Below are 22,319 nucleotides of genomic sequence, written 5' to 3' on the forward strand. Positions count from 1 at the left end.
AAAAGTAATGGATTATCAGTTAACAGATATTCTTAAAATATTTTGTCTGTGTGTTATTCTATTAGGAATGGAACTAGCACAGTTAAAATGTCTAGCATAATTCATTTATCTGTACCTCTCTGGTAAAAAATGTCCTTCTGTAGCTTCCTGAGTCACAGGGACACTGTCCTTCACTCTAGTAAATCCCTGAAAATAAATGTCCAGTGGGCAATTTTGCTTTGCAAAAATCACAGTAACATTAAGATACCTTCCCATACAGAAAGATTATTGTCTAGTTCCCTAAGCTCAAGACTGCATAAATCTTTCATGTGTCAAGACAAGTGTTGGCCACCTTTTTATTCCTTTTCAGCTGAGGAATAGCAGAAACCTGAGCAGCTGAGGTAAAATTTTAGAAGTCCACAAGCCACAGAGAATCAGAAGCTTGTGCATGTGACATTCTTTTGACAGACCAGCTAATGATGATGCTACTGAACACTGTCCATTTGTTTGTGGGTCTTTCCCCAGAAATAAGTGCAGTGTTTACCAGCTTTTTACTTTGGAAGGGGTCTAAAATAGCAAACAAAGTTCTGAAGTCCTCAGATACATCTTCTAAAGGCCTTAATTTTTGTCCCTTAAGTGTGACTCACAAAGAAATCAACTACATCTCTTAGTTTACTATTGAGTGAAGACGATCAGAGCCGACCTCTGGCAACTTTAGATGACTGCAACACATTAAATCTGAGAGCCCTAAAACAATCTACCTGACAAGGAACAATAAAACAGCTTTTCTAGCAGCCGAGGCACTCTAAGTGAAAGATCTGAAGGATACCTGTGCTTGATAACTACGTGCTTGGAACTCAACTACTCTAACAGCAATCAGCCTTTCAGTCTTCAGGGAAAAAACCTTCCCCAACAGCCAAATACACCTCCCCAGAATCCATGTGGGATCCAAGAGGGAAAGCCTACATAACGCTCGAAGTTTGAGATCGTTTTCCCCGGGGCCTGGGCGCCCTGTTCGGGGACTCCCCTCGGCGATGTGGGCGCGATGCTGAAGGGCACCACCAGCCGCCCCGAGGCTGCGCCCGCCCGGCGCGCCCGGAACGCTCTCGCTGCGAAGCCGCCGCTCTGCTCGGGATGGAGAGCCGCGGAGGGAAGGCGATCCCTGCTGTGTCACCCGCCGGCAAGGGACGCCCGGAGACCCCCTCCCAAAGGGATGCTCCGGCCACAGTGAGGGCGCTCCCACCTTCCCCGAACTTCGGCCCCACGCCCCGGCAGAAAGCAGCGCCCTCGGGGACGGCGCACACAGCAGGATGCTCGGCCGCTCCCGGTGCAGCAGTCCCGGGGCGGTAGCGGCGAGCCCCACCGCACAGCGCCGGGACGCCCCCGGCCAGCCCCGCCAGCCACTTACCCCAGAGCAGCAGGACCGGGAGCTGCCGCCGGCGGCTACCCTGCGCCTCCATCCCGGAGCGGGCGGCAGCGGCGGCGAGCGGCCGCGGGGGACGGAGCCCGCATGGGGCGGCCGGTCCGCAGCCGCACAGGGCCCGAAGCCGCCTCAGCCCGCCCGCCGGGGACGCTCCTCTTCATGCCTCGGCGTCCAGCGGCGGGGGCGGGCGCGCAGGGGAGCAGCTCGCCCGCCCCCGGGTGCTCCCAGCGCCGGAGGGGCGGACCCGGGCCAGGCACGTGTGAGAGCGCTCCGTGTGCGGCCGTGCCGCCCGCTCCTCCGGCAGCCGCGCCGGGAGCCAGCCCACCGGGCTGTGTGGCTTCCGAGCGGGAAGGCACCTACCCCGAACCCCTACCTTAGGTGTCCGAGGGATTCAGGGACTCTTTACCCCTTGCCCCGGGAGCCAGAGCAGCTTCTCCCCTCCTATCACAACATCCTGGTGGTGGGGGTGAAGGCATGAGGAGCTGGAGGGCCACCTGTGTTAGCCCACCTGCAGCCCTTGCAGGGCACCGGCGTGTTGGCGTGCTCAATATTTACAGCTGAACATGGGCAGCGAGCTGGACTGAGCCCACACGGACCCAGAGCAGCCTGAGTTCTCAAATGCTAAGTGTATTTTTATGTTGCCGTTTCATCTTTGCTTGTCTCTTTTCAGAGACGGTACAGCTCCTGATTTTCATCAATATTTAAAGGCTGTTTTCGTGGAGCTCTCTCTAGGAAATTAGCATCTCCATCAAGAAACACCAGACTGGGAAGCTGCTAAAGGCAACTTTTCTTACCTAAAAATAATAGTATTGCTCAATAACAAAGACCCAGAGTCTTCTAGGTACATGGACACACCACCCCAATAACTGCGTTTTAGTAGAACAGTAAATCACTGCCATTATTGAAGGTCAAATGTACCATAAAATTTCAAGAGATTTTCTAGCCACACACAAGAACAAAGGGTATTCTTAGGTATCAGTCAGGTTGTACACATTGACTTTGATTACTTGCCTAGTTTGTATGCTTCCAAACACTTTTGGAGAGTGGGACCCCAGCACAGGAGCAGAGTTATGCATTGCATGTGCCTTTGTAACCACTGTTTTCAGTACACAACCTTTGTCTGATTTGTGCTGTTATGGAGGCTGGAGGAAATGGAAAACTTTGGAAACCACAGAGAAGGCTGGGAATCCAGTGCTGAAGCAGCTCTGCAGACATTTGAGTGTGTCAGTTAGAATGAACCTCCTATCACTTTTGTGCTGCTTCTTCCACTTAGCTGGAAGCAAATCTTGTAAAATACCATAAACCATAAATAAACCATAGCTCAGGGAGATCATCCTTCAGCAGAGGGGCTGCCATTTCTGCTTTGTAAGGAGAGTTTGCAAGCTGCCCCTGCCAGAAGGAACTGCAGCGAAGTGACAAGCGTGAAGGCACACACACACCACAGACTTGTTATACCATCTATAGCATCTTTCCTAAGAGTAAGATCTTGATTCCCATCACAAATTCTGTTTCTTGCAAATCTAAAAATACAGTTAGTATTTTCAATAATTTAGACTGATCTCCAGGAGGCTAGGAATCATGCTTTACGTGCAATATTATATGTTCAAAATGTTTCAAAAGTACTGTATATTATACAGTATAAAGGCAACATTTTTTTGTAACACACATGGAGACAATGCTGACAGGTATTTTACATCAATTAATTTGTCTTCTTCACCTGTTTCAGATGAAAAACTAGCAAAGTGAATGTCACTTCTTCCAAGTCTCAAGATTCAGCAAGCACTTCCCATTTTGTGCTTGCAGCACATAGTTTGAAGGTGCAGTATATCTCAGGTAGAACAAATAGACAGAATTTATAGGTAAATGCAGTAATGCAGCATCTTGCATTGGATCAGAAGCCAGCTATGCTAGGTGATACCTTCAGCAATGTGGTCTAAAATGAGTAAGTCTGATTCACATTTGAACAAAACTGTTATTAAAACTGTCAGCAAGATGGTTCAAATACTTAGGCTGTTTGCAGTTTTTCAGTAAGACTGCCCCCTCCCCCCACCCCCCTTGTATTTCAGTAATGCAGAGTCACTCCAGAATGACTGCAACCAACCTTTTTTATTCTGCAAGTCTGCCTCAGTAGCATCATATACCTACACCAGCAACAGAAATCCAATTCACCTTCAAATAAGAAATATTATAAATGCCCTTTGCTGTACAAAACTCTGAACCCTATCCCCAACACACACACTAATAGTGACTTCAGAACCATAGTCTCTTTTAATTTTCAGACATACAACCTCCAGAGATCACACTGACACCTTCTCAGGTACCCTGAAGACAGTGCTGCAATCACATTACTTCAGGTATTTTTTAAAATTATTAAACCTGCTAACAAAACACTGAGTAAAAGAAAGTATAGGTACATGTGGTGACATGTATGTAGTTGTTTTAGTATGGAAAGTTCCTGAGGAGTCCATGGTGAGAAGAGATGGAAGAAGACAAGCTGCCCAGGACAGGTATTATTAAGTGTTCAGAATGGTAAGATAATAAACTTTCCTGCTCCAGAGTTCAACTGATTCAACAGAAACTGAAAAAATAATAAAATAAATTAAGAAAAAGCTGAGGACATTACACTACGGAAAACAACATTGTCTTTCCTTGTCACCTCAAGAACTGGCCCAGAGAGAGAGGCTGCTTGCCTGTATGGAGAGACTTTGCCCAGTGTCAGATGAAAGCTTTCTTCACCTCTTCCTAGCACAGCAATTTTGTATAAAAGACACATTAAGATTTCAAGACCACGTTTTAATGGGATTGCTTGCTGGACTGAAGTTTGAAAAAGTAGGTTCAGTTCGCCTGTGGTTTTAAACTAAAGTAGGTCATCCTTCCTATTTAGTGCTCCTAGAAGAATGCCATTCCAGCTCCAGATATTAAAAATAAAAAAGGATCTGCAGGTTATTAAAATAATTCCTCTCTTTTTACCATCAATAGGGGAAATGTAAAAACATGATAAACCACACCCACCCCAGTTAAAAAACACCTTCTTCCTATGAATCAAAGGCCCCACTGTGGTTTATTGACTGCACATAATACCCAAATTTAGTTTAAATCAGTCAGATCTCATGAGCTGAAACTCTTTATGCCTATATTACTTGACGCGAAGGAGGAGAAAAAGAACAATTTTTTTATGTAAAGATCTTAGACTTTTTTACACAACAACACTCATGGAATACAGAAGCACTCAAATATCTTGCCAGCCTTCTAAAGCTTAAAATTTAAGCCATGTATGGATGTGCTCTGTGATTTCAGCAGGGTTTCCATGTTCAGAGCAAAAAATCTAGGGAGTGTTAACATGTTCCAGATTGCACTCTATTTCAAAAGTGCTGAGCTGTGAATATTTAGCACCACTAAGACCTCTAAGCACCTCTTATTTTGCTCTGACATGACAGCCTTCCCACGGCACAGCATGTGGACTTTGTTTGAAGGAAGTGGAATTCAATTACTTTGTTTCCATACTAGTTTCTAGTACAGTAAATTGGCATGATTAACAAAAAAAAAAAAAAAAAAAAAAAAAAAAAAAAAAAAACCAAGGAACTTCTGTACCCTATGACATCAATACCAACACCTACCAAATCAAAATCGAAAATTTCACAAGTGTCATGATGCATGTCAAGGGAAAGCAGAAAGGTTTTATGGAGTGATGGCAAATGCCTCTTCCCTCTCTCTCTGGAGGGAAGCTCCCCAGTCATGGATCCTCCACCAAGGCACCCACCCCTTGTTTACAGACAGCGTTGCAAAATGCTCCCATCAAAGGAACCGAGTGCAAATCTGTAGGAATTGGGATGTCTAGCTCATTCTTATCTGTTGTTCTTTTACCAAAAAGAGTATCCCAAGACCACTGGTGACTGTATGTCATGCACACTGCAATCTTCTCTTCCTGTTGTGAACAGCTATTCTTTTTCAACACCAGCCAGAAGCTTTGTTATAACAGACTATCTTTGTAATTTGGCTCAGGAATGGGAAACAAATCATGCCTTCATTTTTAATGTGAATATAAACATAAGCAAAAGGCACGCAATGCTCTATTCCTTCAAGACTAAATAAAGCCAAAACTAATTTAAAGGATTTTAAGCACTTCACTGTCAGTTATGTTCTAGCGGCCCTGATTTTCTACTCAGAAATTAATTTTGTTTTTCTTGACAGGCTGGCTGAGCAGTTTGGAAAATGCCAGGAAAGAATATATAGACTGTCTCCCATAGATGGTTGTGTCTCTGAGAAATAACTCAGCTTGGGAAATCAGGGAGAAAGATACAAGAAGAGAAGTGGAAACACACACCATTAGGTTTTGGAGGGTTTTTTTTTCCCTTTTAGAAATAATAACACTGTTAGAATTTATTTGCATACAAAATCATGCAGAGCTGAAGGCTGACATATATCTGAAGGAACATTCAAGGATCACTTCATAACCATCAGAACTCAGCTGACTCCATGGAGATTGGTGAGATAGCAACATAAACCTACTGCAAGAGAAAGCAGCAAAGCCTCTTTGAGTTCAGTCTGAGCACAGGATATCTGATTCCACAGGTGGGCTCTGATCAATGCAGATCTGAACCAGCATCTCCTAACATGAAAAAAGACTAATTGTCCTTCCCAGGTGCATGAATGACTGAGCAAAGGCTGAGCAAGACAGATCCTAGGACACTTCTTAAATGAGAAATTCCATAAATCTCCATTCCATGGGAAAATGCAGCATTATATAAAATGGAAGATATTACTATAGTAAATAGAATGTTATTTGGTGGCACAAACTGAGTGCTAATTCATTTGTTTCTAATTATCCAGTCCTAATTCTTAGTATAGTTGTCCCTCTAAAGTAGAATCGAAAATAAAAAAATAAGTTATAACATGTTTTCATTAAGGCTGAGTTCAACCTGCTATTGCATTCACACATCTTCCTAACATAGCAAATCATCCTATTTTAATCTTGTCATCTTTACAGGCCCAAGGCAACCCCATTTCATGCACAGAACACTCACACCTCTTTCACTGACACATCTCACAGCATTTGCTACAAATTGCATAAAATGTGAAAGCAAGCACAAACATTGCCTCGCACAGTTCTACTAGACCAATTTCCCTCGGAGTGCCATGGTACAGAGCCTCAGCGTCCATTACTTGAGGAGAAGACCCAGAGAGCTCCCCATTCATCATGCATTCACTTTATTAGTACTACCTCCCTTACTCCCGACTGGGAAGAAATTCACAGTAAATACTTTCACTTATTAATGAGAAATCTGGAGATAATTTGTTGGCAGCGTGCCTGAAGAGCTGATCGCTGATTGTCACTGCCATTTAAAAAGGAGAAGGGAGGAAAGAAAGGTGGTGTTTTAGAGACACCGTTGCTTGTGTTTTCCATCTCTTTCATAAATCTGTCCAGGGTTTGTAAATGTGTCCATTCACAAAGGCTATCTCACTATTTGACCACATACTTTCATGTCTTGGGATTCCCTTCAAATGATCTCAGTAAAGAAGAGCAATTATTTCCCCCACAAAGGAATGAAACTACTGTTTGCATTTGCAAGTGCATCAATTAAAGGTTTATTTGAGTTTATTGCACTTGCAGAAAGGAGAGCATCTGCTTAGGTTCTGCTGACCTCAAATGACAGGGAGTATCTCAGTGTGACAAGTGACTGTAGCTCTCATTTGAAAAAAAATGATGTTTCTCAAACATCTGGGGAGAGAAAATAATAAGAAGGAGAAAAATAATAACAGGACACAGGTGGGAAAAGTGGGTTGATGATTTATCCTGGTAGCACTCACTATCTTTGCCCTATATCAAACAGCTGTGTAGGCTGCAGGGACAGGTGTGCTCAATCTCTGATTCACAGAGAACCAACTTGAATTTTAAGGAAATTCCTATTATTAAGGAAAGTAAAGTGTATATGTTTATGCCTTAGTTAACATGAAATAATATCAATCCTCAAATGAAAGTATAAATTATAGAAGAAAGGAAATATTATCTTTTCAAATGTTTACTTTTTATGAAAGGCTTTGTTCATCAAAAATTTCACTTTACAGAATATATAGCCCTTCATATTTAATTGATTTGCTGTGAACATCTTTCACTATTTTTGATTCTAATAGTAGAATGATCTCCATCTCATGGAATTATCAGTTAAATCTTACTCAGGATCTCTTCTTACCATCATTTCTTTTTGCTTTATATTTAGAAAAGATCAAAAACAAAAAAAAATGCGATTACAACAGCTCCCATAACAAATTTACTAGACACTAAATCTTTCCATGTAAGGGGAGTGAACAAATAATATAGATGAGCAAAAGTGCTTTAAATAATCTAGATTAACTGACATAGGCAGCTATTTTGTTGGTAGACGAGATATAAAATATTCCAAAGGTGAGCTATCTTTGTCATTGTCTCCAGAGATTTCTAAATGGGAGGAAGGATGTAAGTGGATGACAGGACAGCAGCTAGTGTACCACTGGCCCACATCACACTTGCCATTTCCAACTACCGTATCAGCTACTGAGTTGCAACTCAGTGATTTCAGGTGGAATTTACTGCTTGATCTTAACAGGCATAGTACAATGCTGCACTAGAGGAAGTGAGACCTATCAGAAAATATGGAATCTCCCCCAGCCCAAAAGTCAGACCAAGATTTCAAGGTCACAGTAAAGTCAGCGTTGAACACATCAAAGGTAGGGGTTTTTGCGCTGCTGTTGCAAGAGTGTAATTTACTTTAATCATATACTAAAGGTTCAATTCAATGTGAATTTCAAAACCAACTCCAAACAGAAAAACCCAGAACAAAAACAATTTTAATATTACATAATTAAAATTCCCCAAAAGTGCTTAAAGTACATGTTGGGGGGAAAAATAATCCTAAATATTTAACAAAAAAAACTGTTTACACTGTAAATTAAGCAACTACTTTTAAAAGACAGTATTACCTCCAAGTATTAGTATTTCAAATGTGCTCTGTCTTCTATATGTATGTCCCAACTCTTCTTCTATCAGAACCATCACTGTTAATTTTTTGTCCACTCTTCAGAACGCTGCTGTTCTAACTCTGAATAAAGAATTATGACTGATTCATTTATTTATGAATAAAGCCTATGAATGAGTTTGTGATGAAAGCTGGGTTCATAGTTTGAGACAGAAAGTTAATTTCTTAAATGAATAAATTTCCTTTAACAGATTCCTTGTCATATTTCTTCCTTTCTGGAAGAAGTAAATAAAAGGATCTGTCCTGATTTCAGCTGGGATAGAGTTAATTTTCTTCTTAGCTGCAGTAGTGCTGTGCTTTGGATTGAATGTGAGATTGATGTTGATAACACACCGATGGCTCAGTCATTGCTCAGCAGTGCTTACCCTGAGCCAGGGGCTTTTCAGGTTCCTGTGCTCTGCCAGTGAGGAGCTGCACAAGGGAGGGAGCATGGCTGGGACAGCTGACCCAAACTGGCCAAAGGGATATTCCAGACCACAGAACATCATGTGCAGTTTTTAAACTGGGGGAAGTTGGCTGGGAGGGGCCAATTGCTGCTGGGAGGGGAGGGGGGGAGAGTCAGTCAGTAGGTGGTGAGCAATGGTGTTGTGCATCACTCATTTCAATTAGGTTTTATTGCTCCTTGTCTCTCTTTTCCATTACAATTGTCAGTAGAAGCAGTAGTATATTTTATTTTTTTTCAATTATTAAATTGTTCTCATCTCAACCCATGAGCTTTGCCTCTTCTTTCCAATTCTCTTTCCACTGGGGTGAGGGTAACGAGGTAGCAGCTGCATGGCTCATACTTGCTGGCTGGGGTTAAACCACAAGAGGCATTTTTGGTGCCAAATTTAGCGCCCGGAGGATTGAGATAACAGCAGATCTGATCAGAGCTTGCTAAAACAAATTACTTTAAGGAACCGTTGAATTGGTTTAATTGTTGCTGGTCACCACGTAGTTTCATTTGTTCCCTGCATGTGTGCCCACAGGCGCATTACAGAACACTGTTCTTCATGCACATGTTCTCTGTGGTGGTGCTGATCGACAGTGGGGTCTGGGCTGAAGTTATAACTCTGCTGTTCATTGCAGGAGTGGTTTATGACACGGTAGAGTTGCTGGTCACGAACCACATCCTGTCTGTGTGCTTGGCACTGCATCACCCCTGAACCTCGGGAGCCATCTGGTGGGAAATGTTCACAATCACACCTTTTAGATGAGGCTCGTAGCGTCTAGAGGACCTTAATTTCCTGAACATCTCTTCAATTTGTCCTTTTTGCTGAGTATGAATATGACAGTTTGCGAGATGAGCCCAGAAAGTCCAAGTGGGAGATTGTTCTTCAGGTAAACACTCCCAAGGATTACATCTGCATGTGTAAGAGATGGGCAGGGATGTTTTCTGCAATAATAACGCATAATTTACTTTTCTCAAATATTTTTTTTCCTGTAACCTAAAAAATGTTAATTGATTGATAGTAGAGCTTCTATTAAGCTCCAAAGATGCTGATCTTCCTTAAGAAACTATGGAATAGTGTGCTGTTCAAACAGTAAGTGAGGAGACTTAAGCAGGAAAGCATTAATATTATCTAGACATCATATTAATGAATTTCCTTAATCAAAGAAATCCTTTGAAGAGAATTTTCTTCACCAGATAAGAGAAAGTAATTATCGGCGGGGAGAGGATGTGGGTCAGAGCAGAAAGGATGCCATGCTCTGCCAGGGAGAGACACCCCGTGGTAACAGCCTGAAATGCCATTCCTGCAGTCGCCTGCAAAGAAATGGCAGAATGAATCATATACAGTGATTAAACTATTGCTTATAAAGCCATCTCTTTTAATAACACAGGTAACAACAGGACAGATCTGATGTAAAAGTGGCAATTTCAGTTCCCAAAATCCCACTTACAAGTTTAAGCTCATCTTTAAGCTCACAAATCAAAGTGTTGATCTTTTTCGTGCCTTCCTCTCCCCTTGCCTGAGGTGTGACTGTCCATGCAGCTAGAGCTCTCATTCTGTCACTTCCTCTATTAACTCAATTCACCATAAACACTTTTGCCATCGGTGCCAGGCACCCCCACCATCTCATCACATTAAGAAAGTCCCATTGCCTACAGTTTCTTTCAAATTTCTTTCTTCGCGTAAAAGATCCTTCAAAGCCCTCCACGACTCTGCCTTTTGCTGGCAATTTTGTACGCTTACATTTGTACATTAGGCCTCCTAATTCCCAAACAAAGGATATGGAGGAAAATCAAGGCTTTCCTGACTGTAAGAGCCAAAAGAGCTCAGAAGTCACTGCTGTTTTGGTCAGGTGTGATGACATACCCAAGCTGCCTGTTGAAGTCTCCTCAGCTCCTGTGCTCTGCTCTCCCACCCAGGGGAGGCCATGCAGCAGACATGCCCCAAGAGGCAGCATGTTAGCTGGCCCTTCTCTGCAATTAAGAAAGAAGCTGTGCCCCAGCCAAATTGCTCAAAAGACGTTCTGACCTCAGCAGAGCAGGGGTGTTGTTCCATGCTTCTTCTGCAGGTATTCAGAGATGCCCCAGGAACAGGAGGATCAAGCAGGGCTGCTGCAGGGTAGGGGGTTTTTCTAATACAGTCAAAGTACAGTGAGGAAAGTTGGGGATTTTATTCTTCAGAGGGTTTCCTGATTCCCATGTGTGTTGGAGATAAACACTGATTGAGGAGCTTTTCATTCCTTGTGCATGGTGCCTGTAGCTCTGGGAAGGCAAAAAAAGATTACACTGGTTTACATTTTCTTCCAAATCTACCAGGCCAGCTAAATATGCAGCCACTCCCTTGCCTGGTTTTATCAAAATGGGCTTAACATAAATAGGTTAATCTAATGGAGATAGGAGAAGGAGAGGTTAACCTGGACTGTGTTCACAGAAACAGGCTCAAGGACAAGGACATGTGCTTTTCTATTGGGAGCTCCACTGGACTGAATCTTAGACTCAGCTGAAACCAATTTGATGGCAACTGAAATACACAGAGAAAAAAACTTAACACATATTTATTATTTAATTATTGTATTTATTTACTTTATTTACTATTATTTGTTTTAATAAAATATATTATCTATAATATAATGTATTTATTTGAATTATAATTTATTATTTATTTTATATTCTTTAATTATTTAATTCTTTAAGTATTGAAAAGTTAACTGAAAAGTAACTGAAATGTATGTATTTAAATTTTTCCATTAAATGAGTATTTCTGAACATAAATAGCATCAAGGTAAGCTGTAGTGTAATAAAATCAGATCAAAGCATGTGGTTGAGCAGCCTCTGCTGTATTATGTTCTACATGGTAGTGCTTTCAGGTAAGACCATTAACACCACTGACTTAAAATCATCCGACCCATTTAAGTTACTGGCTTGGAATAAATGTCCACCATCTTCCTGAGCTTCAATGCTAAAACCTCATGCATTATTCCACCCACATTTCTCATCTGTACAGGCAACAGTTACACAATGAATATATAAACTTTCAGCTCTCCCCCCTACTGTACAAATATTAAAAATATATAAATAAAAATAAAAAGGGAGTAAATAAATTTAGCCCAGAAATAATGTAAGGAAATACTTACAAGTTAATTTTTGTTTCCCCCCTGTTGAGGAGCTAGATTTTGAGCTTCTTCTCTTCTGATATCCAGGAATCAGGCATTATGAACCTAGTCTTGAATTACCCTAGAGCACAACATCACAATAGAGGACGTGGCCAAGCCTCACTGCATATTCCTTTAAAAACTGAGTAGAATGCACTGGACTTAAATATTTAAAGAACTTCATGCAGCAGTCACGCTGTGGTGAGGCCACATCGATGTGCTTCAATGCACATGCTGCGCTGGTGAACGACTGCCCCTAGATACACCACACCAAAATATCAAACTTCCGCAGAAAACAGCTCCAAAAGCACTTTGAAAGACACAAAGTATTCCAAGTGGAAACAGGACTTTATGTTGGTTTATGAAAGAGAATAAGAACTTAATGAGTGGGGATCAATGCTGACCACACACAAAAGAAGTGTGTGGTGCCATGGGGTGTTTTTAAAAGTAGGTCATGTATCAATGACAAGCACACTTTTTGCCTTCCAAAATGTGCTCTGCCACTGTGTATCTTGGCCAGTGATGCATGAAAAGCACTCACTCTAGTGCTTGCACTGCGCTTGTATTGGACACAGGGAGCTGGGAAGCAGCAGCAGTGAACAGTGCAGAAAGTTGGGAGCCCTTCCAAGCACAGGCTCTTTTGTACAAGGAGGAACCTCTGGGGAAATGGAGCCAAGGGAATAGCTTGTTTCCATTCCAAGCTTTCAATGGGAAAGAGAGCCAAAATATCAAACCACCGCAGAAAACAAAAAGAAACAAACAAAAGAAATAGAAATACAACTTTTATTAAGCATTAACAAAAGCTATAGTTCTGCTTCATTAGAAGCAGGTTAGCTGGTGCTCAGAATAAAAAGTGAAATAATGAGAAGCATAGCCAAGGTTGTCTTTCAGTCTGTAAAGACTTCTACAGCAAACAAATAAAACTCTAACAATTAAAACCAGTGTTGAACTTTGGATCTCAGGCTAAGAGAAACCTTCAGCCCAGTGAAGAAAAGCATGGAAAAGGAAAAGACAGCAGCTCAGTGCATGGTTTTCCACAGTTCACAGCAGAGGCAATAGGAGCAAAAAAGCCCTTCTGAATGAAAGACTGAGAAGGAAGAAAAAAAAATTACCACTACATTCATTATGAATTCCCAGAAGAGATATGTGCCTTTAGATGTTTGAATATTCTCAGTTCTGGAATTTAAAATATTTCAAAGTTGGATACAAGGTGGAGATTTGCTCATCTTCCACAGAGAGAAATAATTTATCTTTTTTCTGAACAGACAAGCGGTGTTCCCTTTAAAATCCTGTGATCCTATGTTGCATAAAATCTGCTTATTCTACTTGAGATTAAAAGTATCTTTAGGATTATTTTGTAAAAATTCCTTGAGTAAAATTAAGCAATATCAGTGCAGCTGTACCTTAGACAGGAAACTATCTTTAACCTTAGTACCTGGAAGAATTATAGAGAAGGCCATGCTGGGTACTATTGAAAGATTTTTTAAAAATAATGCTATCATCAGTCACAGCCAACATGTTTTCTTCAAAAGTAAAGACTGTGTAAGACTGTTAAAAAAAACCTTCAAAATAATGCTTACAATTGCTGTTTTTAGGATTAACCAGAGGCAGCTTTGAATCTCTGGCCTCACATTCGTTGAAACAGGTGTTAAATCATAAATTTATCCTACACACAATAATTTTCACACTGGGTACTTTTACTTGAAAGCAGTATGGAGAGAAGCATCAGGTACAATGTTCCTTCCCTTATTCCTTTTTAAGGTAGTTCATACAGTCCTGCTCTGTTGTTGACTGATGCATATTTTAAGGAGAGAAAGAGGAGCTTTGTAAGCAAAGTTCATACATGTTCAGAAGAATTGACCTGTAGTCCATAACCTTTGAGTTTTGGAATATTAATTTAAAAGGTGTAGGACTATATTGGGAAGCTTGTTTCAGTTTCATGTATGACAACTTTCTTGCAAGAGTAGTGTTTATTTGCCTTTTTCTACTGATAGGCTTTTATGCTGTTGAGAGAGCTGTCTCCAAGTCAATTGCTGCTGTGCTGCTTCTTCCACAGTAAAAATCTTACTGTCATCTTTTTTCCTGTTGCTTTTTTCAGCTGCTCTGTGTGTGGCTGAAACATAATATGAGACTTAAATTATGAAGAGATCAGATGTAGCAAAGGTAATTTATAAAGACTTCTTACCTGTTCTTCATCTTCATGAACTTTGTCAAAGGAGAAAATTTATTTCCTTTGTACTAGGTATTTCACTGAACGTAGTGCAGTTACTGAATAGAGGAGTTTAGAAATTTTAACAGCAGAAAGCTCTTCTGGCAATTCTAACCCTGCAAGAGAGAAAGATTTGCAAGCAACTGGAAAAAAATATGTCCCAGTAAATGAAATTAAAATATGGTAATGAATAAAAAATACAATATGGTGAATAAAACAGGGTACTGAATAAAACACGGTGAATAAAATAAAAATTTAACAGTCTTTTTCTTTATATTGGAACTAAAAATTCAACCTTTAGCTTCTCTGTGATACTCATTATTGCATTTTGTGTTTAGAATATTTGTTTGAATACGGTGAGAATGATTTCGGTTTTTTCCTGGTTTTGTTTTTCAGGGCTTTTTTCTACATTCATCTCTTCTGTGTCTTTCAAAAATAAACCTCAAGGGACTTAGAGTATTCTTCTTCAGACACTTAAAGGAACATCATGAGCAGATGTGGTAGGAGGGACTACAACTCCATTCACAACACATCAGACATCTTCACTCTATTGACAGCTGTGTGGTTTCACTGTTGTGGTAACTCCTGTCCTGTCCTGTCTCTGTCAGGGCAGCCTTACCTGGAGCTTAGAAGACAGTCTCCACCTCAAGGTAGTATGTAGTTACGGTTTTAGACAGCTTTCTGGATAGACAATGCAACTGGACTTGGATCCACCCAGGTCTGAACCCAGTGAAGCTGACAGTAGTCCCATAAGGAAGAAAAGGGAACACCAGACAGGACTCAATCAGTGTTTGTACTTGCAAAGTATGAGGTAATTTTATATGGCTAGGTCATCATAGGATTAATCCTTCCTCTCCAATAGCTGCATTCCAAGTACCACACGCATGGAAAAAGGAAAAAAGAGCAGGTCCAAACCATAATCACACTGCTGGGGCAGAAGACATGCAGGAACCCTCCTGAGAGAGGGCAGAAATCCTTGTTGCAGTAAGTCAGGCAAACACCAAAATGCTAAAGCTTGACCTGTATTTAAAACCAATGATAACAACCATAATTAAGAAAGAAACTAAAGAGAAGAAGGCGGGATATCTGAGAGTTCAAGCTCTAAAATAGTCATAGTGGTGATCCTCCCTTTGCACCAAAACAAAAGCTACGTACTTCTGCTAGCCCAGGAGACAGCACATAGACATGAGACTGAAAATGGAAGAAAGGCAGGAGTTTGTGGGGTTCAGAAAAAGGAGGAAATAAAGTAAAGGAGTGAACTACGGCAAGAAGAAAACAGAAGGAGAGCTCCATAGACACCAGACTTTATAAGTCATCTAATTATTTTGAAATAAGAGCTGTCTATTTTGTGTTGCCTTCCAAAGAAGGCAAGGACCAACTGTTGTAGCTTGGAGCAGCATGTTCCAAAATGGCCAGCCTTCACCTCCAGGTACAACCTGTTAGATTGGAGTGGGGAAGAATCAGTACACTTTTGCACCTATAGTACTGTGTCCTCTCCCAGCAAAAGTGCCACTACTCATCCCAAAGCGGTAGACATTTGGCATAACAAAATTCAAGTAACTGATGTCTGATAGAGAAATCATGGGTCAAGTGTGGGATGGAAAGAATGGCAAGGTCAGAGGGAAGAAAAGGTAGAGGCAAGGATAAAGGACGATGTGGAATTCTGTCCAAACATAAGCAAGGTCATATGGAACCCAATTCTGTCGTTTACTATTCACAACTCCTTAGCTTAGGAACTTAGATTACCTTTTTATTTCTTAAGTGCTCTGTAAACATAAACAAGTCATGACGATTCACTTTCAATTTTACCATCATATGTTTAATCAATAAAACATGTTAGAATGTAAGCTGACATCAAAAAAATCATTTAAATGCATGCTGTGGAACCTGTAAGCTCTGCTTAGTACTCTTTCTATTAATTTTGGGGGTTTTTGGGGATTTTTTTAATAAATTAGGTTAAGAGTTGCTTGCATATTCCTACTGTAGATAAACAGAAAGCTTGACAAATCAGCACTGCCTAAATGCAGAAAGCTTTTTCCTTATCCTCAGATGATGAGGCCCAGTATTATTTCAAATAAACTGTCCTTAATGATGATCCTCAATATTACAATGACACTTTCAGCTACTGCTACAAACATTCACTTTCAGTCCTGTTTGATCAAGTTTTCATGAACTGTTAAAGTATATTTAACGGCGGAATATTGTGCATTAACCTGAGGTTTTTTGGGGTTTTTTGGGGTTCTTTTTAATTACCTAGCACTTGTTTACCTCTCAGGGCCCAATTATAGTACTCTCCCCAGATGTGTGTCTTGTGGCCTTTACTGTCCTGACATCCTGGTGCCTTTACCTATGCTCCAATGTGTGTGAAGTCTGGGATACTGTTTACTCTGTCACTCTAATGCCTTCCTTGCACTAAAGCTTGACAAATAAATGTGATTTTTCCTGATAGTGGTTGAGAAGCTAAAGTAGTCTGTAGAGAACACACAGTCCTGACAGAAGGCCAGCAGTGTTTTACACAGGTGAACATCTAGTTATTCAGCAACCAGCCTTGTCTCTTTTCCACTTTTATAAATTGGCATTGGATTAATTTTTTTCATGTCTTTTCAACACTAGTCTTTTTTTCAGTATTACCACAGTCCTAGACTTTCCTTAAAACAGCTGAAAGCAGCAGGGTGTACCCTGCCAGCCATGAAGCTGATTCCAGGAAGGGAGTATCCTGAGACACTGTCTAGCTGACATGAGAGGCATGTGCAGCACTGCCCTGGTCCGCCTTTCTAAAATACACATTGCAAGAACATCAGCAGAGACCCCACAGACTGCTTAATATTGCTGAGTAAGTGGGATGAGGTCCCCTGCTGCCAGCCAACCATTTGGTTTGCTGCCTCCTCTGTATGGAATTTTACTCCTCACCAAGGGCAATGTATAAGACAAATTCTGTTTATTGCACTTGCCTCTGCAGAAGAAAGAGGCACAGGGATATGAAGGCTATTACACATCCTCCATTACTGGGAATATACTGCATAAAACACAGATTGGTGAATTCAGGTCATGAGCAGAAAAAAAAAAAATAAGTTTAGGCAGCTACACATGAGGACATGTGCACAATCTTTTGAACATCCTGCTGGACTTGGGAAAGGACTTCCCTGTTTACTCTGCAGGGCTACCAGACCAGCTGACAAATCTAAGGGTACCTGCATAAGAAATCAGCCAAGCTTAAACACCTATTTGATTTACTGATAAAAAGTACATTTGTATAAAATAATGCGCTATTAAGTGTCCTCTCCTCTTTTGTGAGCAAGTAGTGCTTGTGTAAGGTGTATGCAATAGATACAGCATGAGTTACAATACCTCAGGTGATTAGAGGCTATTCAAACAATAGTAAACTCAGATGAAAAATTAAAGAAAATTCACAACTGATGATTGAAGGTGCAGTTCTAGAAAAGACTAATTTAAGTTCTGATTTGGCAGATCATCTTATCACCACTTAAGAATTACAGATTTAACTCATTTTGTTAAATGAAGTGGTGAACTTCTCTAAAGTCTCTTTGAAGGACTTGATCAAGTAAGCTCCCAGTTCATTGTTTGTCTCCTGAACAGCTGCATCATAACTCCCAAAGAGCGGCGTTGAAGCCTTCACATCCTCTCTATTTGCTTGGAGTAAAATGAGATTAAGCTCCTCTGCTACCCTTTCATATTTTTGGTGATCAAATCTACAAAGACTGGCATCATCAATGGGGTAGGTGATGCCAACAGGGTAGCAATCCCTTGGAACTGGGAACTCCACATTTTTCAGCATTGGCAGTTCACAGAGAAATGTGAAAAGGTGTTTAAGTGCTTGGGATGACAGTGGATTTCCAATAAACTTAAACTCCTGTAGTTTCTGACATGGGCTTAAACCTAAAATCAACATGTTGACATGAATGTCTTGGATGTTACAGTCCTCCAGGGTAAGACTCCTGAGCACTGAAGAGCAATGGCTGAGGAGCTTAAAGAATGTTGATGGGTAAAGTTCAGGTATATCGTGACCGCTCAGGTCCAGGGCTTCCAAGTGACTGGCATGGGAGCTATTGGCTAAAAAGGCCATATCAGCATGGTTCAAGGAGCAGTTAGAAACATCCAGCATCTTCAGTGGAGTTTTTAGTGGGCTGCAGAATTAAAGAGAAAAAAAGTTTTATGGTACAAAATGTTGAAAAGCTACATTTACAAGATTTCATGCATCTAGCCACGTTATGAATGCAGCCATCTACCACATTATTTTTTCAAACCTCTCTTGAAAACAGAAGCATGTGCCAAAAATAGCAAGTATATTTTCCTCCTGAAATTACTTCCATTAATTATCTCTTTCTTTGCATGACTCCACTGTGCTATTTTAATGGGGATTAATTTATTAACATTCTGTGTACCTATTTTTTTAACCAGTTATGTGTTGTCAAGTGTCTGACTTGCTGAATTAACAGCAGATCACTACTGCCATAAGAACATTGGTCGCTGTTTCTTGTAGAAAGCTTCTATTATTCCAGAGATTTAGATCATTTCCATTGAGGAAGGATTAATTGCAATATGAAAGCTGATCAGTATTCTGACAGGATATCTGCTTTTGTTTCTAGCTGGTTTTTCTCTGTTATATTTTTAAGTGCCCAAGAGGTTCACACATTGTAGTGTTCTGGAGTTGCAAAGAGACCTTCTGATGAGGAAGACTGGAAAAAGTGTAACTGAGATTATATTCAGATATTCACATTAAATATAAAATAGTTCTGACAAATGAAAATCAAGAGATCGCTTTCATACTTAATCTTAGTGAGACTTCTGCCACAGGGCTCAGCTGGATCAAGCTTAGAAACTTGCAGTTCACTTCAATTGCATCAATCAATATATGTAGTATGCTACTCACAAATTTTAAATAAAATGGCTTCTTGTATGGAAAGAATTTTAGATCAAGGTGATTTGTCTGGATGAAAATTTTATCTGCCTTTTTTTTTTTTTTAAGATGCTCCAAAAAGCTCACAATTTACTTATTTCCTGTTCCAATATGAATAGTGCTTACTAGTAGTTTGCTAAATTTCTGCAAATTGCCAATTTTCAACAGGAATTCATAATGAATATTCATGTATCAGCTTAATTTGCAGTACAGAAAAACATCAGATCTCTCTTGTCTTGATATCAAGAGACACAACAAACAACTGAAATCAAAGTCTCAAATGAAAATCTCTTACTCCCCTGCCCTCCTTAAAATACAGTATCTGAGGTTAAGTATATTTATTGTCTGTTCTTTACAAGACAAAAATTCACTAGATACTCTAAAAAATACTTGGAATACCACTCAGGACTTGCACCAAAGGCCAATGCAAGCTGATTAATACATAAGTTCAAATAAAAAATGTGTGGGTATACAAGTCTCTTATGTGGTAGCTAAAAGTATATTCTCACCAGATGGACTCTGGAAGACTAATCAAAACAGTCCATTTTTCAAAGTGTTTTAGGTATACCTTGGCTGCCAATTCTCCCCAACAAATAATCTTTCCTAGCTTCCTGCTGCCCCTTCCCACACACACTGCAAGATTTTCACTTCCCTTACTCTCAGAGATTCCCAGCTTGCTGGTGGCACAAAGTACTCATTTTTTACAGCGTATCTGAAAACAGGATGACCACATTACCTGAGAAGGTTCTGTATTCTTCCCGTGAGGACAGAAAATGACATACTCAGCTCAGTGAGCTGTGACATTTCACCCATCTTTTCTCCAATGTTCGTAAGCATCTGTTCATCTGTAGCCGTGAACCTCCACACGTTAAATGTTCGTGCTGGCAAGGTCAAGGACATCAACACGGGGAAGTGGATACTGTTGAAGAGCATTTCCAGGTGTTCCATTTCCAAGTGAACATTATGGACTATTTCCAGTTTGCGCAACAAGGAGGGATCAGTGAGCTTTATGATATAGAAGAATTTCTGCAAGGTCAGGTTGTCAGATCTGAATGCCACACAGCAGATTTTCAGCGGACAACTGCATTTCTTCAACAGGGCCTGCACGACCAGCTCATAGTTCCGCTCTGTAACAAACAAGTCAATTAGCACATTGATACTGATTTCAAAGGTACCTGGGTTGCACTGTGCTTGTTGCAGGTAAACCAGCAGTTCTGAACAAAGCTTAGAGAGCAGCTGTGTCCTGGCCCACCTGCCCATCGTCTTCTTGCACTTACAAAACTGAACTTCAACATCTTTTATACCCGTCAGGTCGACCACTTTCAACTTTTTCATGTAGGGAGAAGACTGATTCAGCACATAGTCTCTCAGCCCTGTCAGACAGCTTTCCAAACACACTGAGCATGTTCTATGGCTCAGATCTTCCTGGCAGTCCAGAGTAGCTCCCAAAAGTTTTCCCATGTTAAAATCAAAAAGTGGCCAGTTCTCTACCAAGTCGTGAATCACTTCCCCTTGCTCCAGTAAATAGCTGGCTTTAAAAAGAAGCGGAAAAAGATCATGGGCAACAGCACCGAGACTCTTCCTGGCAAACTCTGCATTTGACACGAATGCTTCGGCGCTAATGAATCGGAGAGACTTCATTGTTGTCCTGGAGTCCTTACTGTCATGGAGAGTGACTTCTATATTTAACTAAAGATCCTGGTTGCTTACGACCTTCTATTTTTGTCTGCAGCTGCTGTTTGCTGCTAGTGGAAGTCAGAGTGAACAGTCACATGCTGCTTTCTATTTTAGAGCTATACTGTGAGTCTGCAGTAATCAACTGTGAGATCTTTACTCAGAGAGCTTTTAAACCCCCATATTTATATCAAAGATAACTCAGGTAAATACAGACTGCTACCCAGAAGGAACAGTAAGGTCAGTGCATTACACATACATGAGGATATTGCTGTCTCTTTTTTATGCCATACAAAAAAAGCACTCAGAGTTTCACTTAAACACATGACATGTTAGGCATTTCGTTTTTTTTCCCATGAAAGATGCTATGCTGGGGATTCATATGCTGATTTCCCAGAGTTAGCATAGAGCTTCTCCTAAAAACTACAGCCAAAAGGAAAGACTGAGGCACTACAGTCATTGAACTACAACAATGTCCCTCCGTTTTGCCTTTCCTGTCAACAAGGAATAGCTGATACAGTTGCTGCAGTGGAAAAGGCAAAAGACTCCAGAAAAGCTCAGAGCCTTGGTGACCAGGACACTTGCTTGTGGTAGGAGACTGAAGGTTGATTGCTAAACAAGCTGAACAAAATAGAGCTCTGTTAAATCTCTCTCATAACTTCCCAGGCCATCTTTTTATTGTTCTTGCTTTGAGCAACAGATGGTCTTTTCTTTCCTGTTATTTGAGAAATTATGGTTCCATTGTGATACTGAATGGGAAAACATTCAAAATCTACCCAGGCTAGGGGAAAAACCTCTGTCACTCAGCTATCACAAGAGCAGAGATGCTGTTTCTTTCTTTCAATCTGGCACCTCCTCCCAGAGGAAGCAATGATGGACACCTCCCTTACCTCTCATGTGTTTTGCTAAGCAGCCAGTGGGATGGAGACTTCTTTCAAGCTGTGCTGATTCTGCTTTTCCAGATAATTTCACATCTGCTTTGCTGTGAAAAATTCGCACCATACTTCAAAGATTCAGGTTTGGTTTTTTTTCTTTTCAAGTAAACTCCTTATGGAATATTTGAATATTTTATTGAAAGCAAAAGAAAAATCCCAAATACACTTTAAATTACAGGGAAGGAACATCTTTATTAGATTGTGTTATTCTGAGGAAGCTTTTAATTTTTGGAGACTTTTGGTTTATATTTTTTAATTTTGCCTTCAAATAAATAAGTGGTAAAAAACATGCAAGGTGAAATAGATAGAATTTGACAACGTATTAAGTATTTTCCTCTGTTTTTCAACTCCAGTTCATGTGTATCAAATGATGATGATGTAGGTATTACAGTATTTTGTGCAACTTTATAAATGCTGAAAATGGCCAAGAAAAATGTAGAAATTGATTGAAAGTTTTGTCAGTTTAGTTTTATTGTCTTTCAAAATTGAATAAGCCAGTCATTGAGGTTTTATCTATTTACCTAGATCTGGACCTCTTTATCTGCTTACCTGGTATATTTGGACTACTGGTCCAAAAGTTCCAAGA

The 22,319-nt window shown here is 40.5% G+C and overlaps 2 protein-coding genes across 2 annotated transcripts in view; both read right to left on the reverse strand.

Annotated features, from left to right (window-relative positions):
* Positions 1-1,598, reverse strand: part of RAMP3 (receptor activity modifying protein 3) — a 41,172-nt gene extending 39,574 nt beyond the window's left edge. Inside the window, exon 1 of the mRNA XM_058832825.1 lies at positions 1,388-1,598. Within this exon, the coding sequence (XP_058688808.1) occupies positions 1,388-1,439 (52 nt within the window). The 5' untranslated portion in view covers positions 1,440-1,598. The remainder of the gene's footprint in view (positions 1-1,387) is intronic.
* Positions 1,599-15,232: 13,634 nt separating this feature from the next.
* LRRC14B (leucine rich repeat containing 14B) lies at positions 15,233-20,807 on the reverse strand. Its single transcript, XM_058831856.1, has 2 exons — positions 19,861-20,807; positions 15,233-18,351 (listed from the first exon to the last, which is right to left on the reverse strand). Exons 1-2 carry the CDS (start codon positions 20,763-20,765, stop codon positions 17,706-17,708), a joined length of 1,551 nt encoding a protein of 516 aa, XP_058687839.1. The 5' UTR covers positions 20,766-20,807; the 3' UTR covers positions 15,233-17,705.
* Positions 20,808-22,319: the final 1,512 nt, after the last annotated feature.

Source organism: Poecile atricapillus, chromosome 2 (genome assembly GCF_030490865.1).
Source record: "Poecile atricapillus isolate bPoeAtr1 chromosome 2, bPoeAtr1.hap1, whole genome shotgun sequence".
NCBI classification, from domain to species: Eukaryota; Metazoa; Chordata; class Aves; order Passeriformes; family Paridae; genus Poecile; species Poecile atricapillus.